At 41.9% G+C, this 24,069-nt stretch overlaps 1 protein-coding gene across 6 annotated transcripts in view; it reads right to left on the bottom strand.

The window, feature by feature from the left end:
• LOC133656367 (bromodomain and PHD finger-containing protein 3-like) overlaps positions 1-24,069 on the bottom strand; it is a 71,792-nt gene that overhangs the window by 14,470 nt on the left and 33,253 nt on the right. For all 6 annotated transcript variants that reach the window (XM_062057471.1, XM_062057440.1, XM_062057450.1 and 3 more), the window contains 3 exons: positions 19,821-19,949; positions 19,448-19,760; positions 4,837-5,121 (listed from right to left, as the gene is read on the bottom strand). In XM_062057471.1, coding sequence (XP_061913455.1) covers positions 4,837-5,121; positions 19,448-19,760; positions 19,821-19,949 — 727 coding nt within the window. The remainder of the gene's footprint in view (positions 1-4,836; positions 5,122-19,447; positions 19,761-19,820; positions 19,950-24,069) is intronic.

Genomic DNA, 24,069 nt, shown 5'->3' with positions numbered 1-24,069 from the left:
AAAAGCTGACGTAGTAAACCTTTGTAAGTGAAAATTGGTAATTTGGAAATCCTGGAATTTCAGGAAAATCGTGAATTTATACGGGAAAAAAATTAGGTACCTTTAGTGTCCCAATTTAGTGTTGTGTTTTGATGGTGGAACGGTTGGAATGGCTTCAAAAATGTATTGTACATTGATGTGACATCTATGATGTCGTTCACAACACAACAGATGAGATGTGTTGTGTGTGTATGATTGATTGTACAAACCCCGTTTCCATATAAGTTGGGAAATTGTGTTAGATGTAAATATAAACGGTATACAATGATTTGCAAATCATTTTTCTTAGTCAGTTTAAGGTTTTTCTTAAACTGTTCAACAATTTGCTCAAGCATTTGTTGACAAAGTGGTGACCCTCGCCCCATCCTTGTTTGTGAATGACTGAGCATTTCATAGAATCTACTTTTATACCCAATCATGGCACCCACCTGTTCCCAATTTGCCTGTTCACCTGTGGGATGTTCCAAATAAGTGTTTGATGAGCATTCCTCAACTTTATCAGTATTTATTGCCAACTTTCCCAACTTCTTTGTCACGTGTTGCTGGCATCAAATTCTAAAGTTGATGATTATTTGCCAAAAAAAAAAAGTTTATCAGTTTGAACATCAAATATGTTGTCTTTGTAGCATATTCAACTGAATATGGGTTGAAAATGATTTGCAAATCATTGTATTCCGTTTATATTTACATGTAACACAATTTCCCAACTCATATGGAATTGGGGTTTTTACATCAACGTGGCTTCATAGTAAAAGAGTGCGGGTACTAGACTGGCCTGCCTGTAGTCCAGACCTGTCTCCCATTGAAAATGTGTGGCGCATTATGAAACCTAAAATACCACAACGGAGACCCCCGGACTGTTGAACAACTTAAGCTGTACATCAAGCTGTACATCAAGCAAGAATGGGAAAGAATTCCACCTGAGAAGCTTACAAAATGTGTTTCGTCAGTTCCCAAACGTTTACTGAGTGTTGTTAAAAGGAAAGGCCATGTAACACAGTGGTGAACATGCCCTTTCCCAACTACGTTGGCACGTGTTGCAGCCATGAAATTCTAAGTTAATAATTATTTGCAAAAAAAAATTAAGTTTATGAGTTCGAACATCAAATGTAGTGCATCCAATTGAATATGGGTTGAAAAGGATTTGCAAATCATTGTATTACTTTTATATTTACATCTAACACAATTTCCCAACTCATATGGAAACAGGGTTTGTACATTAATGTGACATCCATGATGTTGTTCACAACAACACAACAGATGAGATGTGTTGTGTGTGTATGATTGATTGTACATTAATGTGACATCCATGATGTCGTTCACAACAACACAACAGATGAGGTGTGTAGTGTGTGTATGATTGTTTGTACATTTATGTTACCTTCCATGATGTCATTCACAACAACACAACAGATGACATATGTTGTGTGTGTATGATTGATTGTACATTGATGTGACATCCATGACGTCGTTCACAACAACACAACAGATTAGATGTGTTGTGTGTTTATGATTGATTGTACATTAATGTGACATCCATGATGTCGTTCACAACAACACAACAGATGAGATGTGTTGTGTTTGTATGATTGATTGTACATTAATGTGACATCCATGATTTTGTTCACAACAACACAACAGATTAGATGTGTTGTGTATGATTGATTGTACATTGATGTGACATCCATGACGTCGTTCACAACAACACAACAGATTAGATGTGTTGTGTGTTTATGATTGATTGTACATTAATGTGACATCTATGTCGTTCACAACAACACAACAGATGAGATGTGTTGTGTGTATGATTGATTGTACATTAATGGGACATCCATGATGTTGTTCACAACAACACAACAGATGAGATGTGTTGTTGTGTATGATTGATTGTGCATTAATGTGACATCGATGATGTCGTTCACAACAACACAACAGATGAGATGTGTTGTGTGTGTATGATTGATTGTACATTAATGTGACATCCATGATGTCGTTCACAACAACACAACAGATGAGATGTGTTGTGTGTATGATTGATTGTGCATTAATGTGACATCGATGATGTCGTTCACAACAACACAACAGATGAGATGTGTTGTGTGTTTATGATTGTTTGTACATTGACGTTACATACGATGATGTTGTTCACAACAACACAACAGATGAGATGTGTTGTGTGTGTATGATTGATTGTGCATTAATGTGACATTGATGATGTCGTTCACAACAACACAACAGATGAGATGTGTTGTGTGTTTATGATTGTTTGTACATTGACGTTACATACGATGATGTCGTTCACAACAACACAACAGATGAGATGTGTTGTGTGTGTATGATTGATTGTGCATTAATGTGACATCGAGGATGTCGTTCACAACAACACAACAGATGAGATGTGTTGTGTGTTTATGATTGTTTGTACATTGACGTTACATACGATGATGTCGTTCACAACAACACAACAGATGAGATGTGTTGTGTGTTTATGATTGTTTGTACATTGACGTTACATACGATGATGTTGTTCACAACAACACAACAGATGAGATGTGTTGTGCGTGTATGATTGATTGTGCATTAATGTGACATCGAGGATGTCGTTCACAACAACACAACAGATGACATGTGTTGTGTGTTTATGATTGTTTGTACATTGACGTTACATACGATGATGTCGTTCACAACAACACAACAGATGAGATGTGTTGTGTGTGTATGATTGTTTGTACATTGATGTGACATCCATTATGTCGTTCACAACAACACAACAGATGAGATGTGTTGTGTGTGTATGAGTGTTTGTACATTGATGTTACATCCATAATGTCGTTCACAACAACACAACAGATGAGATGTGTTGTGTATGTGTGTATGATTGTTTGTACATTGACGTTACATCGATGATGTTGTTCACAACAACACAACAGATTAGATATGTAGTGTGTGTATGATTGTTTGTACATTAATGTTACATCCATGATGTCGTTCACAACAACACAACACATGATATGTGTTGTGTGTTGTGGTGTATGGATTGTTTTTGCTAGCTTTAGCTTCCTAGTTTAGACACTATTTCAGGTGACCATCTTGACATTGTTTATGACAGGGCGGTTGTTTGTTTAGGGATGATGAGTGAGTGGTCCCCAAGACATTATTTCACCAAACAAATGTTCCTTTTGCTCACAATGACAGCATTTCACTCACATTTTTGTCAATTTCCCTGATATTCTTAACAGCGGATTTTGTTTTATTGGCCAATTCTGTGACGCAAATCATGTGCCTTACTTTTTTGCTGAGTGTACTGATTATTGATTAGGCGTACTAGTGCTGTGTCAAATAAAAAGTAACAACAGTGGTAAGATCCCAAACTTCTTCTTTTCACTCATTCGCTCCTCATTCGTTTCACAGCTGCAAGTTCTGGAATTTGCTTGCACGTTGCGCGGCCCAATAATCGTTTTTTTCCCCCCGATTATTATCTTTTCATGATCGTGAGAAGCCAAAATCGAAATGGAAATCAAAATAAGATGAATTGCCCAGCCTTATTACATTGCAGTGATAATATAAACAGCAATGATTAAAATACATCATAACGATAAAATGCACCCGAAAAAAATATTTTGACTTTAATAACATATTTATTTTTAAATGTATGTAGTAAAACATTTGTATAGTCATTATAAAATATATGCGTTGTAGTCCATTATGCAAATTATCGTCCTGGCCTTGCCCCCACTGTTACAAATAGATTGTCAATCTGTGGGAAACACTAGACCAGGAGTGGCCACACTTTTTCTGCAGACGAGCTACTTTTCAATTGACCAAGTCGAGGGGATGTACCTCATTCATGTATCTATCCATCCATTTTGTACCGCTTGTCCCTTTCGGGGTCGCGGGGGGTGCTGGAGCCTATACTTCATTCATACATATAATTTATATTTATTTAGTGATGAAAGAGACGTTTTTGTTAACAAGTTAAAGGTGTTTAATGATAATACAGGCATTTTAACATTCCTTTCTTTCATGAAGACAAGAATGTAAGTTGGTGTATTTCCTAATTCTGATGACTTGCATTGATTGGAATCAGACAGTATTGATGAGAACGTCCACATTTTCAAATGGAGGAAAAAAAAAAGTCCTCCTTTCTGTCCAACACCACATGAAAGTTGTTGCTTTTTGCCATCTTATTTGTCCAGCTTCCCTACTCCTCTTTATACTCTTTACAAGAAATAAGTTGACGGAAAACTCCGTAGCTTGCTAGCTTGAGTGCGCCTGCTTTCTGAGACTCTTATTTTGTTAGCGCAGAAAGGATGAAGCAGCGCTTTTGTTGTGAAGACAGGAACTGTGCAGTCGGTCTTTAGAGATTTGACGGCAGGAACGGCGCGAGAGTCTGTTGAAATAAAGTGTTTCTCACCTTCCTGTCGGTCGTTTTTTCTTAATAATGATCTGAAAGCAGCCATCGTCATCTCACAAGACCCTCAGGTGCCGTGAATGTCAATCAACTGACGAAATAGACGTCTTGGTGAAGATTGATGATCGCTAATTTTTAGGTCTATTTTTTTAATGCCTGACTGGCGATCGACTGACACACCCTCCACCATCCACGTAATGGGCACCCCTGCTCTAGAGTCTAAACTACATCTATACTGTTATACAAGCTGTACACTGACTACTCTAAAAGGTATATCCAACTATACTTTTTTTTTCTCCAGTATTGTCATAAAAATGGTTGCTGAACTGTGAGGGGTGTACTCAATTTCTCTTTCTGGAAACACGACAACTTGTGACATGACTCACCTTTGTCTGAGAACGAGAGGCCATTTTCTGCCTTGACGTCCTCCTCCTCCTCCTCCTCCTCTTCGTCGCTGTCTTCTCTCAGCCGCCCGTTGTGAAGGCCGTAGCGGTGCTGCTGCCCTTGCCGGTGGCGAATGCTGGTGATCTCGCGGCGGAGCAGGCGCATGCGTCGGGTGCGGGCGGCGCTGCAGCGCATGGAGCTAACAAAGTCCAGCTTGTCCAGCAGCTCCTTCAGCTGCTCCTCCACGCTCATGTGGATTCGATTGTCTGGGTCCAGCACGCTGTCCACTGGGCAGGGAAGCACAAGACTGGACTAAATAGGAGTCAAAGTTCCCCAATGTCACAGTTGGAGTGGAAGACCATCTTCACGTTAGAGATGGGAGTCGGACCTTCGGGAGTCGCTCCTTTCAGAAAACTGCCTCGTTGTTATAGTTATTTTTCTCAAGGAAACAATCGATGATAAGATGTGGATCAGAATCAGTTAAACTTACCGTATTTTTCGGACTATAAGGCGCACTCAAAATCCTTTAATTTTCTCAAAAATGGACAGTGCGCCTTATAATCACACAAGAGATATGTGTAGACTACAATATGATGGCAGTAAACAACACCAAAACGTTAAATGTTCCATTGAAATAAAGAACATTACACACGGCATTTTGTCAAAATGTTTTAGTACAACTTTGAAGCCGCACAGCTTGATGGATTGTCGGCCCATTACGTAGTCAGAGATACAAGTATTACTATGGTGTGTATATAAGGACCGAAAAATGGCACCCATTAGCAAATATATTATCTGGCGTTTTGTTTCACAACATTATGCAAAACCAACTGTTCTTACCTTGTGGTACCTGCTGATGTGTATTTCAGATCTGCATAAGTCCTGAAAATTTGTGCACGTCCGCCACTGTAGTCCGTGCCGATACCGTAGTCGATAAGCTTCTTCTTTTTCTCTATCTTCTTGTTATGGGACATTCATCCTCCGCTGTTGCCATTTCTAATATAAAGTAGCGTAAAGTTGTAACGTATATCTCGCTATGGAAGCGCTAAAATATACCGGTGTAGTGAGTTTACATTATTCACCCAAGGAACTTTAGTCATTAGAGAGTTCCGGTCGGACGTTTTTTCACCAGACACATTTCCGGCGTTGTTGTTGCTCTAGTGAGCCACGGATGAGGAGATGCTGCTCCGTTATTGATTGAAGTAAAGTCTAAACGTCATTAAAAAAGTTAGCTCCATCAATTGACACTTCTTCCACTCCCGTCCTTGCACGCTACACCGCTACAACAAAGATGACGGGGAGAAGACGCTGTCGAAAGTGAGCCACGTAAATAAGACCGCCCACAAAACGGCGTATCCGGAAGCGAATGTCAGAAAGCGACTTGAAGATGATCTGTAAAACATCATCTATGCAACATTTTGACCAAAGAACCACCATTACATGTAATGTAGAACACAAGGAAGTCTTTTACATTTAGAAAACAATCATAATATGACCCCTTTAATGCACCTTATAATCCGGTGCGCCTAATACATTTAATACTTAAAATAAATGTATTATATTACTTTAATTTAAAGGCTACCCGAGCATTTAATAAAGTCAAATACAAATAAGGCAACAAGAGAAGTATCTTATATATACACACTATATTGCCAAAAGTATTTGGCCACCTGCCTTGACTCACATATGAACTTGAAGTGCCATCCCATTCCTAACCCATAGGGTTCAATATGATGTGGGTCCACCTTTTGCAGCTATTACAGCATCAACTCTTCTGGGAAGGCTGTCCACAAGGTTGCGGAGTGTGTTTATAGGAATATTCGATCAATCTTCCAAAAGTGCGTTGGTGAGGTCACACACTGATGATGTTGATCAAGAAGGCCTGGCTCTCAGTCTCCGTTCTAATTCATCCCAAAGGTGTTCTATTGGGTTCAGGTCAGGACTTTGTGCAGGCCAGTCAAGTTCATCCACACCAGACTGTCATCCATGTCTTTATGGACCTTGCTTTGTCATGTTGGAAGAGGAACGGGCCCGCTCCAAAACTGTTCCCACAAGGTTGGGAGCATGGAATTGTCCCAAATGTTTTGGTATCCTGGAGCATTCAAAGTTCCTTTCACTGGAACTAAAGGGCCAAGCCCAACTCTGGTGCGCCTTTTGTATGAAAAAAAACCTGAACAGACACGCTCATCAGCAGTGCGCCTTATAATTCAGTGCGCCCTATAGTCTGAAAAATACGGTACACACATGTGACTATTGGAAGGAATGACTGAACTATTGGCTATAATTGTGTTGTTTTTTATTGTAAACATCCAATAAGGTTGTGCCATGATATCTCCTTGCATGGGTTTGAATTGAGCATTTTAACAATAGAGAAAAAATAAGTAAGAATGAAATGTACTTATAGATATAAAAAACGTAAGTCAGGCATGTGAGCAGCACCCTTTGAAACAAAAAAGAAGAACATTTCTATCACCGCAAAGTAAGGCTGGGTATTATATTTAATACCGGTATGTTTTAGAAAGCGATATATATTTGAGACCATACAGCCATACCGATATCTTTTGATGTGCCTTTGTTAGCGGCGCGCCCAGCAGGCATCTTGCACTGCCAAAACCGACCCCCCTGGCCAGCGCCTCCTCTCTATTAACCAGAGGTAACACAACCGGGTGAAAAGGTTCAACAGAAGAGCTGTCACAGCCGACAAACGGCCTCTGCAGTGCTAACTGCTAAAGCTAACAAACACATGGAAACCCTCGCCGACGTCACACGCCGCTTGGCAAGCGACAACGCCTTTTAAAGGTACGCACACGCTGCTCTCATATAAAACTTCTCTCAATTGCATTTTTTTTAAGTACCGCATGAATTGCTTTCTTTAGTAATTTATTCTGCAGCATCGCGTGGACATCGGGGCCGGTACCTCTGGATTGGCAGACCGGGGTGGTGGTTCCTCTCTTTAAGAAGGGGAACCGGAGGGTGTGTTCTAACTATCGTGGGATCACACTCCTCAGCCTTCCCGGTAAGGTCTATTCAGGTGTACTGGAGAAGAGGCTACGCCGGATAGTCGAACCTCGGATTCAGGAGGAACAGTGTGGTTTTCGTCCTGGTCGTGGAACTGTGGACCAGCTCTATACTCTCGGCAGGGTCCTTGAGGGTGCATTGGAGTTTGCCCAACCAGTCTACATGTGCTTTGTGGACTTGGAGAAGGCATTCGACCGTGTCCCTCGGGAGGTCCTGTGGGGAGTGCTCAGAGAGTATGGGGTATCGGACTGTCTGATTGTGGCGGTCCGCTCCCTGTATGATCAGTGTCAGAGCTTGGTCCGCATTGCCGGCAGTAAGTCGGACACGTTTCCAGTGAGGGTTGGACTCCGCCAAGGCTGCCTTTTGTCACCGATTCTGTTCATAACTTTTATGGACAGAATTTCTAGGCGCAGTCAAGGCGTTGAGGGGATCTGGTTTGGTGGCTGCAGGATTAGGTCTCTGCTTTTTTCAGATGATGTGGTCCTGATGGCTTCATCTGGCCAGGATCTTCAGCTCTCGCTGGATCTGTTCGCAGCTGAGTGTGAAGCGACTGGGATGAGAATCAGCACCTCCAAGTCCGAGTCCATGGTTCTCGCCCGGAAAAGGGTGGAGTGCCATCTCCGGGTTGCGGAGGAGACCCTGCCCCAAGTGGAGGAGTTCAAGTACCTCGGAGTCTTGTTCAGGAGTGAGGGAAGAGTGGATCATGAGATCGACAGGCGGATCGGTGCGGCGTCTTCAGTAATGCGGACGCTGTATCAATCCGTTGTGGTGAAGAAGGAGCTGAGCCGGAAGGCAAAGCTCTCAATTTACCGGTCGATCTACGTTCCCATCCTCACCTATGGTCATGAGCTTTGGGTTATGACCGAAAGGACAAGATCACGGGTACAAGCGGCCGAAATGAGTTTCCTCCGCCGGGTGGCGGGGCTCTCCTTTAGAGATAGGGTGAGAAGCTCTGCCATCCAGGGGGAGCTCAAAGTAAAGCCACTGCTCCTCCACATCGAGAGGAGCCAGATGAGGTGGTTCGGGCATCTGGTCAGGATGCCACCCAAACGCCTCCCTAGGGAGGTGTTTAGGGCACGTCCGACCGGTAGGAGGCCACGGGGAAGACCCAGGGCACGTTGGGACGACTATGTCTCCCGGCTGGCCTGGGAACGCCTCGGGATCCCCCGGGAAGAGCTGGACGAAGTGGCTGGGGAGAGGGAAGTCTGGGCTTCCCTGCTTAGGCTGCTGCCCCTGCGACTCAACCTCGGATAAGCGGAAGGAGATGGATGGATGGAGTAATTTATTAAAAAGTAATTCTGTTAGTAATTCAATGACTTTTTTGGTTAAGTAGCGAGCAACTATAAATAATTACTTTTTAAAAGTAATTTGAGAAGACTGGTAATAACAGTAATGTGGTGTTGAGTTGAAACTAAACACCTAGTTTGAAATACAGTTATATACTGTATATCGTATACCACGATACAACCTAAAAAAAACGGGGTATCAGTTTTGGTCCACATGGTGCAGCCCTAGCACAAAGTGCTGCCATGCAAACCCTGAAAGAACGCCAATTGGGTGCATTTCTACACTATACTTTTTTAAAAATTCTCGTCTACCAACCTCTTTTGGCTGTCATTTTGACGCTTACATGTAGGGATGATGTTCGAAAACCGGTTCTCCCGGTTGTTCGATAAGAAAAGAACCAATTCCATGGATTCAAATCCCTTTTTAAGAAACGGTTCCCGTTATCGAAGCCACTATAGTAAAGAAAAATATTTGGTTCCATATTCGAATCCCTGGGAACGAATCCCGTGTCACAGGAAATGTCCTGTGGCACGTCACAGGAAATGACGTAGCTCAGTCATTCGGCGGCAGATACAGAAGTAGCAACAACAATGGACCGGAAAAAACGGTCCAAGGCATGGCTTCATTTTACTAAGAAATACGACGAGGAAACGGCTATCCGCAATTATTGCCAGGCTTCGCTTTCCTGTAAGGGGAGCAGTACAACAAACATGTTGAAACATGTTCAGGCCATACATAACCTGAAGCTTAGAGAAAGGTGTCGTGGAGAAGCAGCGACAGAGATGATGAAGCACGCCCCTCTTCCTCTGCTTCAACCTGCAGTCCCAGTGATGGTGCCGGTGAGTAACTAACGTTAACTGTTGCCGGTTAATTTCCATATCTGCTGACTTGTAGCCTTTAGGCTAAAATAATGTTACCTCTTATATCAACCAGGACTGCAGTAATGTTAGCTAGACTAACGTCACCTAAGCATAGTAAGTGGCTAACGTTAACGTTAGCCTTTTTGTATGTGTCTGATAACGTTAACGGTATCTTGTAGTCTACACCACTCCAGAGTTTGCAGGTCTGTCTAATAACCTAGTGCTTGCAAGATGTGAATTAAGATAATGTTAACGTTATCCTATTTCAGATGATGACATTCATGACAGCCAGAGTGACCAGGGCAGTGTTTGCTCTGTAGCAGAGAGCACTAACCCATTTACCATAGCGAGGTATAACGCAGAGCGCAGCAAGATGAGTGAGGAGGAGAGTAACAACATTACTCGCAAGCTAACGAGAATGATGGTGAGAAATCTCCTCCCCTTCAACTTGGTGAACACAGACAAATACAAGTAGGTTAATAATTGTATTTTGCTGACATGTAATGGAGCAAAAAGTAAACAACACCATTACTCTGAGATGTGTTTCAAATGTGTGTGCTGTACAATACAAATGAATGCAGGACTTTCCCTGCATGTATTTTTCTTAGGTGGCCCACTTAAAGGGGCACTAACAGTCAATATTTATTTATTTTATAAAATGTTTTTGGGGGTAACAACAGTTAATATTTATTTATTTATTTTATTTTTACTTAAAAAATAAAAGTGAGTTTTTGTCAAACCAAGTATTGTGTGTTTTTTTCCATATACAACAAACGGTTCGATAAGAGGATTCGATAATGGCATCGAAATCGATAATTCCTTAACAAACATCATCCCTACATACATGCCATCTACCACACATTTTTTATTTTTAGTAGATCATCTACCACACATTATGATCATTGAAAATGTCAAATTGTATAACATGCATGCAAAGAACTCAGAAAACATGTCCTATTTGGCATCTAGCGACGCACCCTTAGGTAATATACTTTCTGTGATGTGACCTCTGTTTACAATCCTTCACATCAAAAATATACTGTCTCACTGGCTATTAATAGATGCTAACAGTGTTGGGATTGTAATCATCCAAACATGATTAGCAGCAATGTTGTGGCTCGGAGAGCGAACTGCGGTCACAACAAGTAAGCTAGCTTGATGATGCTAACAGGTTTGTATTTATACAGTCGTGGTCAAAAGTTTACATACACTTGTAAAGAACATAATGTCATGGCTGTCTTGAGTTTCCAATAATTTCTACAACTCTTGTTTTTTTATGATACAGTGATTGGAGCACATACTTGTTAGTCACAAAAAACATTCTTGACGTTTGGTTCTTTTATTAAGTTATTATGGGTCTACTGAAAATGTGAGCAAATCTGCTGGGTCAAAAGTATACATACAGCAACATACGTTATAAATTTTGGTCAGGGTTTCCCTTAACAACAAAGAGCCACCGCCTAAACTAAAGTCTTAACAAGCTGCTCCGCTTAGTTCTGCCTCTGCCTCTGTCAGTACGTATCTGCAGCACCCAGCATTGTCCCACCCACAGAACCATCTGATTGGTTACACGCAGAGCAGCAACAGCCAATCAGCAGTGCGTATTCAGAGTGCATGTAACAGCCAATCAGCAGTGCGTATTCAGAGCGCATGGAGTCAGTGCTCACGACAGAGGCAGGCAGAGGAGACATGGTGTGGGTGAGCAGATAGGTGTTTTGCAGGTAAGCATAAGGCAGCGGACTCTCTCCAAATTATAATAAACACCTCCCAGTCAACTACTACTAACATCACTATGAGCACGTTGACGTTCTAGAAACATAAGCGGTAGCTCAGCTCGCTCGCAGTCCTTGAGGTGAAGGCTAATTAGCTTTTAGCGTAACATTAGCTCACTGTGCAGTGTATGTGCGTGCGTGTGCGCCCCACATTAAACGGACAGAAAAGCCCTGTCTGTCTGAGAGAAAGACAAGCAATACTGACCTACAGTTAACAACTAAGTTATTTCACTTTACCTTTTTTTGTGTTGATTGAGCTGTGTTGAAGCAGCAAAAAAGGACATTATGTTAAAAGAAGAGTTTCCTGAAGCTTTCTCTGATAGTTGATATAATAATGTAACTGCATCATAAAGCCTACATGAACTCCATGGTGTTCAGGGATGAATAGTCTCTCCAATTGCTATTGTACTATTTTTTCAGCTATAGTTACATTAATCATTAGTAATGTAGCAGCCTAGTTTTGAATGGCAAGGTCCCTGCTATCACATGTTGATACAAATATAACATTTACATAATAAAAATCAACTACAGGCTTCCCAAATGCTGTAATAAATTAAGCATGATGAGTTGAACATATGTCAGCATGTGGCCCCACTTTAAACTATTTTTTTCGCTTATTGCAAACACTTACTTACAGTAAGTCATTAATTTGACTTTGTAAGTCATTATTTTAGTATCTCAGGTAACTAGGACTGTTTTGATATATATCATATATCGCCATTCAGCAAATGGAGCGGAAAACACAACCAAAAGTTGTAGGCTTCTTCATGCGACGAAGCCGGCCTACGTCACCACAGTCTGTAGTCTATTGCCCCCTCAGGCTGTGGTGGCAGCGACAAGGTGGAGACGGGATGGCGACAGGCCAAGTAACACCGATCCTTACACTCACCCACCCCCTTCCCCGGTCCCCTCCCCCTGGAGAGTCACCACCTTAACTAACAAATTTTCTGGGGGAAACACTGTTGGTGATGTAGAAAAGTTACAATCAAATCAAAAGAGCTTCATGGCATGGCCTCTTAAAGGCCTACTGAAACCCACTACTACCAACCACGTAGTCTGATAGTTTATATATCAATGATGAAATCTTAACATTGCAACACATGCCAATACGGCCGGGTTAACTTATAAAGTGCAATTTTAAAATTCCCGCCACACTTCCGGTTGAAAAACTCCTTTGGATATGATTTATGCGCGTGACGTCACAAAAGCAACGGAAGTGGTTGGACCCCATCGGACCAGATAGAAAAGCCTCTTGTTTTCTTCGACAAAATTCCACATTATTCTGGACATCTGTGTTGGTGAATCTTTTGCAATTTGTTTAATGAACAATGGAGACTGCAAAGAAAAACGTTGTAGGTGGGATCGATCGGTGTCTTAGCGGCTAAGTACAATACTATAATATCTGTGATATTTGCATTAGTGTACTGTCTTTAAGGGTTTGGGGAACGCGCATGCGCGAGTGAGTTGGCGGAGAACTTGTGTGTGTGAGCGTGAGTTTTGGCTAACAGCAGCTCGTGTATGTGTGTGCGTTACTTTTTGAACTACAACCAGTTACCGCTTTTTAATAAAGCGATTGAGCAGCGCTTCCTCGTCTGTGTGACTCCTTCTCCACTGCGGGGCATTACAATACTTACAGCAACACAACAAGGACTACTTACTACGCCTAGCCGATGCTTGCCGCCAAACCCACGGATGAAGTCCTTCGTCGTGCCGTTGATCGCTGGAATGCAGGTGAGCACGGCTGTTGATGGGTTTCTATCTTCATTTGAGAACGATGCTACGCGCTAGCTCAGTAGCTAAGTGTGTCACCGATGTATTGTCTTGGAGATAAGTCACTTTAAATGTCCATTTCGCGTGCTCGACTCTCATTTTCAAGAGGATATAGTATCCGAGGTGGTTTAAAATACAAATCCGTGATTCACAATAGAAAAAGGAGAGAGTACATAGTTCTGTGAGGTCTGGTTGCTAAGTTAGCTTCAATGGCGTCGTTAGCACAGCATTGTTAACCTTCGCCAGCCTGGAAATCATTAACCGTGTATTTACATGTCCACGGTTTAATAGTATTGTTGATTTTCTATCCATCCTTCCAGTCAGAGGTTTATTTATTTTGATTCTATCTTCATTTGAGAACGATGCTACGCGCTAGCTCAGTAGCTAAGTGTGTCACAGATGTATTGTCTTGGAGATAAAAGTCACTTTAAATGTCCATTTCGCGTGCTCGACTCTCATTTTCAAGAGGATATAGTATCCGAGGTGGTTTAAAATACAAATCCGTGATTCACAATAGAAAAAGGAGAGAGTACATAGTTCTGTGAGGTCTGGTTGCTAAGTTAGCTTCAATGGCGTCGTTAGCACAGCATTGTTAACCTTCGCCAGCCTGGAAATCATTAACCGTGTATTTACATGTCCACGGTTTAATAGTATTGTTGATTTTCTATCTATCCTTCCAGTCAGAGGTTTATTTATTTTGTTTCTATCTTCATTTGAGAACGATGCTATCGCGCTAGCTCAGTAGCTAAGTGTGTCACCGATGTATTGTCTTGGAGATAAAAGTCACTTTAAATGTCCATTTCGCATGCTCGACTCTCATTTTCAAGAGGATATAGTATCCGAGGTGGTTTAAAATACAAATCCGTGATCCACAATATAAAAAGGAGAGTGTGGAATCCAATGAGCCAGCCTGTACCTAAGTTACGGTCAGAGCGAAAAAAGATACGTCCATCACTGCCTCTCAAGTCGTTCACTGTAACGTTCCTCATCTACGAATAATTCATCCTCGCTCAAATTAATGGGGTAATCATCACTTTCTCGGTCCGAATCTCTCTCGCTCCATTGTAAACAATGGGGAATTGTGAGGAATACTAGCTCCTGTGACGTCACGCTACTTCCGGTACAGGCAAAGCTTTTTTTTATCAGCGAGCAATAGTTGCGAACTTTATTGTCGATTTTCTCTACTAAATCCTTTCAGCAAAAATATGGCAATATCGCGAAATGATCAAGTATGACACATAGAATGGATCTGCTATTCCCGTTTAAATAAAAAAAAATCATTTCAGTAGGCCTTTAACTTCATGTGAGTGATTATGATTGACCACACCTGTTGACTTCTCTGAGCCCATTTACCGTAATTTCCGAAATATAAGCCGCTACTTTTTCCCCTCGTTCTGGTCCCTGCGGCTTATACAAGGGTGCGGCTTATTTACGGCCTGTTCTTCTCCGACACCGACGAAGAGGATTTCGGTGGTTTTAGTACGCAGGAGGAAGACGATGACACAATGATTAAAGACTGACTTTTCATGTACCGGTAGGCTGGTTATTTTGATAACGTACAGGCGAGCACTTTGTATTACTTTGCACCGTTGTATTATTTGTACTCTGCACGAATGCTGTTCGCCATGTCAAAGATGTGAAAGTTTGATTGAAAGATTTATAGTTAATAAATGGGACGCTTTGCGTTCCCAAACAGTCATCTCTGTCCCGACAATCCCCTCCGTGGTAGCAGGAACCCCTATATACTACGGTAATTACACATCAAAACCCTGCGGCTTATAGTCGGGTGCGGCTTATATATGGAGCAATCTGTATTTTCCCCTAAATTTAGCTGGTGCGGCTTATAGTCAGGTGCGGCTTATAGTCCGGAAATTACGGTAAATAGGGCTCATGTGAAGCAGTCATTAGGCTCGGTTACAAACGCGACAATGGGAAAGTCAAAGGAACTCACCACAGATAATATAAAGTGCATGGCACAGTTTTGGCACTGCCACGATCAGGAAGAAAACGCAAGCTATCACCTGCTGCTGAGAGAAAATTGGTCAGGATGTTCAAGAGTCAACCGAGAACCACCAAAAAGCAGGTCTGCAATGAATTGGAAGCTGCTGGAACACAGGTGTCAGTGTCCACAGTCAAGCGTGGTTTGCATCGCCATGGACTGAGAGGCTACCATGCAAGAAGGAAGCCCTTGCTCTAGAAGCGACATCTTAAGGCTCGTCTAAAGTTTGCTGCTGATCACATGGACAAAGATAAGACCTTCTGGAGGAAAGTTATGTGATCAGATGAAACAAAAATTGAGCTGTTTGGCCACAATACCCAGCAATATGTTTGGGGGAAAAAAGGTGAGGGCCTTAATCCCAGGAACACCATGCCTACCGTCAAGCATGGTGGTGGTAGTATTATGCTCTGGGCCTGTTTTGCTGCCAATGGAACTGGTGCTTTACAGAGAGTGAATGGGACAATGAAAAAGGAGGATGATCTCCAAATTCTTCAGGACAACCTAAAATCATCAGCCCGGAGGTTGGGTCTTGGGTGCAGTTGGGTGTTCCAACAGGACAATGACCCCAAACACACGTCCAAAGTGGTAAAGAAATGGCTAAATCAGGCTAGAATTAAGGTTTTGGAATGGGCTTCCAAAAGTCCTGACTTAAACGTGTGGACAATGCTGAAGAAACAAGTCCATGTCGGAAAACCAACAAATTTAGCTGAACTGCATCAATTTTGTCAAGAGCAGTGGTCAAAAATTCAACCAGAAGCTTGTGGATGGCTACCAAAAGCGCCTTATTGCAGTGAAACTCGCCAAGGAACATGTGACAATGCTGTATGTATACTTTTGACCCAGCAGTTTTGGTCACATTTTCAGTAGGCTCATAATAAATTCATAAAAGAACCAAACTTCATGAATGTATTTTGTGACAAACAAGTATGTGCTCCAATCACCATATCACAAAAAAATAGGAGTTGTAGAAATTATTGGAAACTCAAGACAGCCATGACATTATGTTCTTTACAAGTGTATGCAAACTTTTGACCACGACTGTATAAATACAAACCTGTTAGCATCATCAAGCTAGCTTACTTGTTGTGACCGCAGTTCGCTCTCCGAGCCACAACATTGCTGCTAATCATGTTTGGATGATTACAATCCCAACACTGTTAGCATCTATTAATAGCCAGTGAGACAGTATATTTTTGATGTGAAGGATTGTAAACAGAGGTCACAACACAGAAAAGTGTTATATATATATATATATATATATATATATATATATATATATATATATATATATATATATATATATATATATATATATATATATATATTAGGGCTGGGCAATATATCGATATACTCGATATATCGTGGGTTTGTCTCTGTGCGATATAGAAAATGACTATATCGTGATATTCGAGTATACGTTCTCACGCAGTTGCTTTTAGCTGCGGGGCATTAAACTGCATGCGTTTCTCACTCTTTCCTGTCCCTCCTTCTCACAGAGACTTTAAAACAAGCGCACCTTCTTACATACGTCACATACTGTCACGTGAGCAACGTCACACGCTCCCGCGGAGCGAGAGGTAGCGACATGGTAACGTTAGCTGTGATGCTAACAGCTAACGGTGTGGTTTGAGTGGTAATACGAGAGAAAGAAGGTGCAAATCTGGTAACAAATGGAGGAATAATTAATTCCCAAGAAAAACAGCACGGGGTCCATCGTCTGACGGTGGTTTGGCTTCAAGCGGGAATATGTCTTTACATGTCAACATCTCCGTTCGGTGCCACACCAACTAAATGCCGAAGCAACTATTTCCACATCAACACCATAGGACATATACTATTTGATATGCAGCTAATTTTTATGTGACACTTATTGAAATATCTTGGGTGTCATCATGCACAAAAGTGCACTTATAGCTTGTTTTAAAATGTCTCTGACAATCTTGCACTTTCTGTTTTGTAAATGACATGAATGTTTGTGCCACTGCTTAATAACTGTTTAATAAATACACTTTTGCTAAATTGACTTAGTTGTGATTTCCCTCTCTGCATGAAAGTTTAAAATGAGCATACATTAATGCAGTATGAACAAGAATGTTTTAATGTAGACACATAGAATCATCATACTGCTGTGATTATATGTATCAAGTGTTCATTCAAGGCTAAGGCAAAATATCGAGATATATATTGTGTATCGCGATATGGCGTAAAAATTGTGTTTAGGCAAGAGGAACAGCGAGTACCTGTGGCGGAGGCCAGCTTTCAACATATTTTATTTAGATCATATTGTTTTATATTTCATTAAAAAAAACGCAGAAGTGATATTTTGACGCGAAAATGAATTGGATTTTTGTGTTTTCACAGACATTTCACATGTCTGACTACTACAACTGTAATAAAAATGAGGACATAATAAAAAGTGAATACACAATTGTACGTGTCTACGCTTGAAACAACTTTACATATCAGTAACATGAACCAGAGAAGTGAATCATAATAAAATAAATAAACAAAAAAGATTTACTTATATATAGGGCTGTGAATCTTTGGGCACCACACGATTCGATTTGATTCAGAAGCGATTCTCGATTTAAAAATAATCCTTTTTTTTATAAAAATAACATTGAGTGCCAATTCTATGATGAACTACATTCCTCCATAAAATAAACAGCTATGATACATTTCTATATTACTTAAAATAAATGTATTATATAACTTAATTGAAAGGCTACCCAAGCATTTAATAAAGTCAAATACAAATAAGGCAACAAGAGAAGTATCTGACACTATATTGTCAAAAGTATTTGGCCACCTGCCTTGACTCACATATGAACTTGAAGTGCCATCCCATTCCTAACCCATAGGGTTCAATATGATGTGGGTCCACCATTTGCAGCTATTACAGCTTCAACTCTTCTGGGAAGGCTGTCCACAAGGTTGCGGAGTGTGTTTATAGGAATATTCGACCAATCTTCCAAAAGTGCATTGGTGAGGTCACACACTGATGATGTTGATCAAGAAGGCCTGGCTCTCAGTCTCCGTTCTAATTCATCCCAAAGGTGTTCTATTGGGTTCAGGTCAGGACTCTGTGCAGGCCAGTCAAGTTCATCCACACCAGACTCTGTCATCCATGTCTTTATGGACCTTGCTTTGTGCACAGTCATGTTGGAAGAGGAAGGGGCCCGCTCCAAACTGTTCCCACAAGGTTGGGAGCATGGAATTGTCCAAAATGTTTCGGTATCCTGGAGCATTCAAAGTTCCTTTCACTGGAACTAAGGGGCCAAGCCCAACTCCTGAAAAACAACCCCACACCATAATTCCTCCTCCACCAAGCTTCACACTCGGCACATTGCAGTCCGAAATGTACCGTTCTCTTGGCAGCCTCCAAACCCAGACTCGTCCATCAGAATGCCAGATGGAAAAGCGTGATTCGTCACTCCAGAGAACGTGTCCCCACTGCTCTAGAGTCCAGTTGCGACGTGCTTTACACCACTGCATCCGCTGACCCCTCTCTGTCAGTTTACCACTTCGTGGCTGAGTAGCTATTGTTCCCAAACTCTTCCATTTTCTTATAATAAAGCCGACAGTTGACTTTGGAATATTTAGGAGTGAGGAAATTTCACGACTGGATTTGTTGCACAGGTGGCATCCTATGACAGTTCCACGCTGGAAATCACTGAGAGTGGCCCATTCTTTCACAAATGTTTGTAGAAACAGTCTCCATGCCCATGTGCTTGATTTTATACACCTGTGGCTGGGCCAAGTGATTAGGACACCTGATTCTCATCATTTGGATGGGTGGCCAAATACTTTTGGCAATATAGTGTAAATACCCGCATTGACCAAGACGGTGTCAGAAAAAGATGTCTTGTATTTGTAGGGTGAAATAAAAAACTGTGAAGTGACTCACCGTCCTCCCACGTGCAGCTGTAGAACTCTCGCTTCTGCTGCCACTCGGCCAGGTGCATGCCCGTGTCGGCCTCCAAGCCCGTGCTGGCGGCCTGGCGCTGGGCGTGGCGCAACACGGCTGCGCCCAGGTCCCGCAGGCGCAGCGCGGCTCGGTGGAAGACGGTGTCCTTGGCGTTGTACAGCAGGCAGTTGGACAGCATCAGGTGAAAGTCGGCATCCAGGTCGGCCACACAGCGGTAGGCGTGACCTTCCAGCTTGGAGCGCATGGTGGAGAAGTCCATGGGCTGGCTTATGAACTCTAAGTAGTCTGGAACCTGACAAGAAGACATTAGGAGGCATTTACTGAAGTAGAATTCTACAATGGTGTGACGAACCTCCATAGTGTCCACCGGCGCTGCAAAAATCTGGGCCGTGTCCTTTTCCTGCAGTTGTTCCAGGGTGGAGCGCAGCAGCAGCAACATGGGGGTCAGCTGCATCTCCAGGGCCGCCTGGTGGACCTTGATCTGCCAATGACATGCCAGGATCAATAAATGTGGCGGTGGGGGCGTGGTCAATGTGACGCTGTCTTCAAATGTGATAATTGCTGATGATGCATAAATATATTTTTTTAATGCTACATTTAAAAACAAGTCTGAGTAATTAATAATTACCGTAATTTCCGGACTATAAGCCGCTACTTTTTCCCCTCGTTCTGGTCCCTGCGGCTTATACAAGAGTGCGGCTTATTTACGGCCTGTTCTTCTCCGACACCGACGGAGAGGATTTCGGTGGTTTTAGTACGCAGGAGGAAGACGACGACACAATGATTAAAGACTGACTTTTCATATACCGGTAGGCTGGTTATTTTGATAACGTACAGGCGAGCACTTTGTATTACTTTGCACCGTTGTATTATTTGTACTCTGCACGAATGCTGTTTGCCATGTCAAAGATGTGAAAGTTTGATTGAATGATTGAAAGATTTATTGGTAATAAATGGGACGCTTTGCATTCCCAAACAGTCATCTCTGTCCCGACAATCCCCTCCGTGGTAGCAGGAAGCCCTATATACTACGGTAATTACACATCAAAACCCTGCGGCTTATACTCGGGTGCGGCTTGTATATGGAGCAATCTGTATTTTTCCCTAAATTTAGCTGGTGCGGCTTATAGTCAGGTGCGGCTTATAGTCCGGAAATTACGGTAGTATGAACATATTTTTACAATTATGGGCCTGCTGCAATGCAAGCGCCCATTCACATGCTGCAAACAACATTAGCATGCTAACTATTTTTTGCTAGCGTCTCTTATATTAGCATGCTCACTTTTTATGCAAGCTTTTTTGCTACTTTCTATGGCTACACCAACAAATAGTGCATTTTGGGATTTCATCTTACCCAGTCATGTGCTAGCTTTATAATGTTAGCATGCTAGTATGCTAACATTAGCATGCTAAATTTTTCTGCTAATTTTACAATTTTTTCTCTAATTCCGCAGCCAAACACCTCAGAGTCCTATACCTTGGTATGTGACACTTGCTAAATGTTAGCATGTTAATGTTAGCAGGGGATGGAGTGGCGCGGTTGGTAGAGCGGCCGTGCCAGCAACCTGAGGTTTCCTGGTTCGATCCCCAGCTTCTACCATCCAGTCACGTCCGTTGTGTCCTTGAGCAAGACACTTCACCCTTGCTCCTGATGGGTCGTGGTTAGCGCCTTGCATGGCAGCTCCCGCCATCAGTGTGTGAATGGGTGAATGTGGAAATGGTGTTAAAGCACTTTGAGTACCTTGAAGGTAGAAAAGCACTATACAAGTATAACCCATGCTAACATTTAAGTGCCCGTTTTTTGAGCTAATTTTACACTTTCTTTACTAATTCCGCAGCCATACACCTTATAGTAATACAACTTGGAACGTGACATATGCTAACTGTTAGCATAACATTTTCGCATGCTAGCATTAGCATGCTAACTTTTTAAAGGTAATTTTCCAACCGTTTACCAGAGTCATATAACTTGGTATGTGACACTTGTTAAGTGTTAGCATGCTAACATTAAAGTGCTTACTTTTTTTTAGATAATTTCACACTTTTTTTCTCTAATTTCCCAGCCATACACCTTATAGTCACATAATTGGTATGTGACACAAGCTAACTGTTAGCATGCTAACTTTTTGAGCTAGTTTTGCTACTGTTTACCCCCTGAGTCATAAAACTTGGTATGTGGCACTTGTTAACTGTTAGCATGCAAACGATAGCATGCTGGCAAGCCAACTTAAACATGCTCACTTTTTCATCTAATTTTTACACTTTTTTCTCTATTTGCGCCAGCCATACACCTTAGAGTTATATAACTTGGTATATGAAACATGCTAACTGTTAGCATGCTAATGTTAACAAAAATGCTAAATGTTAGCATTTTAATGTAAGCATGCTAACGTTTTAGGGTAGCTCTGTAGCTCATTTTGTAAAGTTACACCTAAAACTCACGGATTCGGACACTCTGCACCATCTTAAAAGTACGCCGGCTTCCGGCGACCCCCGGCCAGAGGTCCATGGCACAGACAGCAGGCCCATCAAAATTTCTAGTTGTTATTATTGTACAAACCCCGTTTCCATATGAGTTGGGAAATTGTGTTAGATGTAAATATGAACGGAATACAATGATTTGCAAATCCTTTTCAACCCATATTCAGTTGAATGCACTACAAAGACAAGATATTTGATGTTCAAACTCATAAACTTTATTTTTTTTTTGCAAATAATAATTAACTTAGAATTTTATGGCTGCAACACGTGCCAAAGTAGTTGGGAAAGGGCATGTTCACCACTGTGTTACATGGCCTTTCCTTTTAACAACAATCAGTAAACGTTTGGGAACTGAGGAGACACATTTTTAAGCTTCTCAGGTGGAATTCTTCCCCATTCTTGCTTGATGTACAGCTTAAGTTGTTCAACAGTCCGGGGGTCTCCGTTGTGGTATTTTAGGCTTCATAATGCGCCACACATTTTCAATGGGAGACAGGTCTGCACTACAGGCAGGCCAGTCTAGTACCCGCACTCTTTTACTATGAAGCCACGTTGATGTAACACGTGGCTTGGCATCGTCTTGCTGAAATAAGCAGGGGCGTCCATGGTAACGTTGCTTGGATGGCAACATATGTTGCTCCAAAACCTGTATGTACCTTTCAGCATTAATGGTGCCTTCACAGATGTGTAAGTTACCCATGTCTTGGGCACTAATACACCCCCATACCATCACAGATGCTGGCTTTTCAACTTTGCGCCTATAACAATCCGGATGGTTCTTTTCCTCTTTGGTCCGAGGACACAATGTCCACAGTTTCCAAAAACAATTTGAAATGTGGACTCGTCAGACCACAGAACACTTTTCTACTTTGTATCAGTCCATCTTAGATGAGCTCAGGCCCAGAGAAGCCGACGGCGTTTCTGGGTGTTGTTGATAAATGGTTTTCGCCTTGCATAGGAGAGTTTTAACTTGCACTTACAGATGTAGCGACCAACTGTAGTTACTGACAGTGGGCTTCTGAAGTGTTCCTGAGCCCATGTGGTGATATCCTTTACACACTGATGTCGCTTGTTGATGCAGTACAGCCTGAGGGATCGAAGGTCACAGGCTTAGCTGCTTACGTGCAGTGATTTCTCCAGATTCTCTGAACCCTTTGATGATATTACGGAGCGTAGATGGTGAAATCCCTAAATTCCTTGCAATAGCTGGTTGAGAAAGGTTTTTCTTAAACTGTTCAACAATTTGCTCACGCATTTGTTGACAAAGTGGTGACCCTCGCCCCATCCTTGTTTGTGAATGACTGAGAATTTCATGGAATCTAATTTTATACCTAATCATGGCACCCACCTGTTCCAAATTTGCCTGTTCACCTGTGGGATGTTCCAAATAAGTGTTTGATGAGCATTCCTCAACTTTATCAGTATTTATTGCCACCTTTCCCAACTTCTTTGTCACGTGTTGCTGGCATCAAATTCTAAAGTTAATGACTATTTTCAAAAAAAAAAAGTTTATCAGTTTGAACATCAAATATGTTGTCTTTGTAGCATATTCATTTAACTGAATATGGGTTGAAAATTATTTGCAAATCATTGTATTCCGTTTATATTTACATCTAACACAATTCCCCAACTCATATGGAAGCGGGGTTTGTACAATGTAACACAGACTGTATACCAGTGGCAGCTGCTGGTCTTTGAAGGAGGGAAAGCAATTTTCAGCTCCTCCTTAAACATCAGTACAGTCTCCAATAACAGATAAAATATATACCCATGCTAGATTTTACACTATGGACTGGACTCTCACAATATTAACTAGATCCACAATGGACTGGACTCTCACACTAATAACTAGATCAGGGGTCGGCAACCCGCGGCTCCGGAGCCGCATGCGGCTCTTTGACCACTCTGATGCGGCTCAGCTGCATACTTGCCGACCCTCCCGATTTTTCCGGAAATCTCCCCGGGGCAAACATTCTCTGATTTTCACCTTGACAACAACAATGAGGGGGTGCCGTGATGGCACTGCCTTTATTAGCGTCCTCTACAACCTGTCGTCGCGTCCGCTTTTTCACCATACTATCTGCGTGCCGGCCCAGGCACATGTTGTATGCGCCCTCTGC

The sequence above is a fragment of the Entelurus aequoreus genome, linkage group LG01, assembly GCF_033978785.1.
Source record: "Entelurus aequoreus isolate RoL-2023_Sb linkage group LG01, RoL_Eaeq_v1.1, whole genome shotgun sequence".
Taxonomy (NCBI): domain Eukaryota; kingdom Metazoa; phylum Chordata; class Actinopteri; order Syngnathiformes; family Syngnathidae; genus Entelurus; species Entelurus aequoreus.
This window is presented reverse-complemented; position numbering and strand designations above follow the sequence as displayed.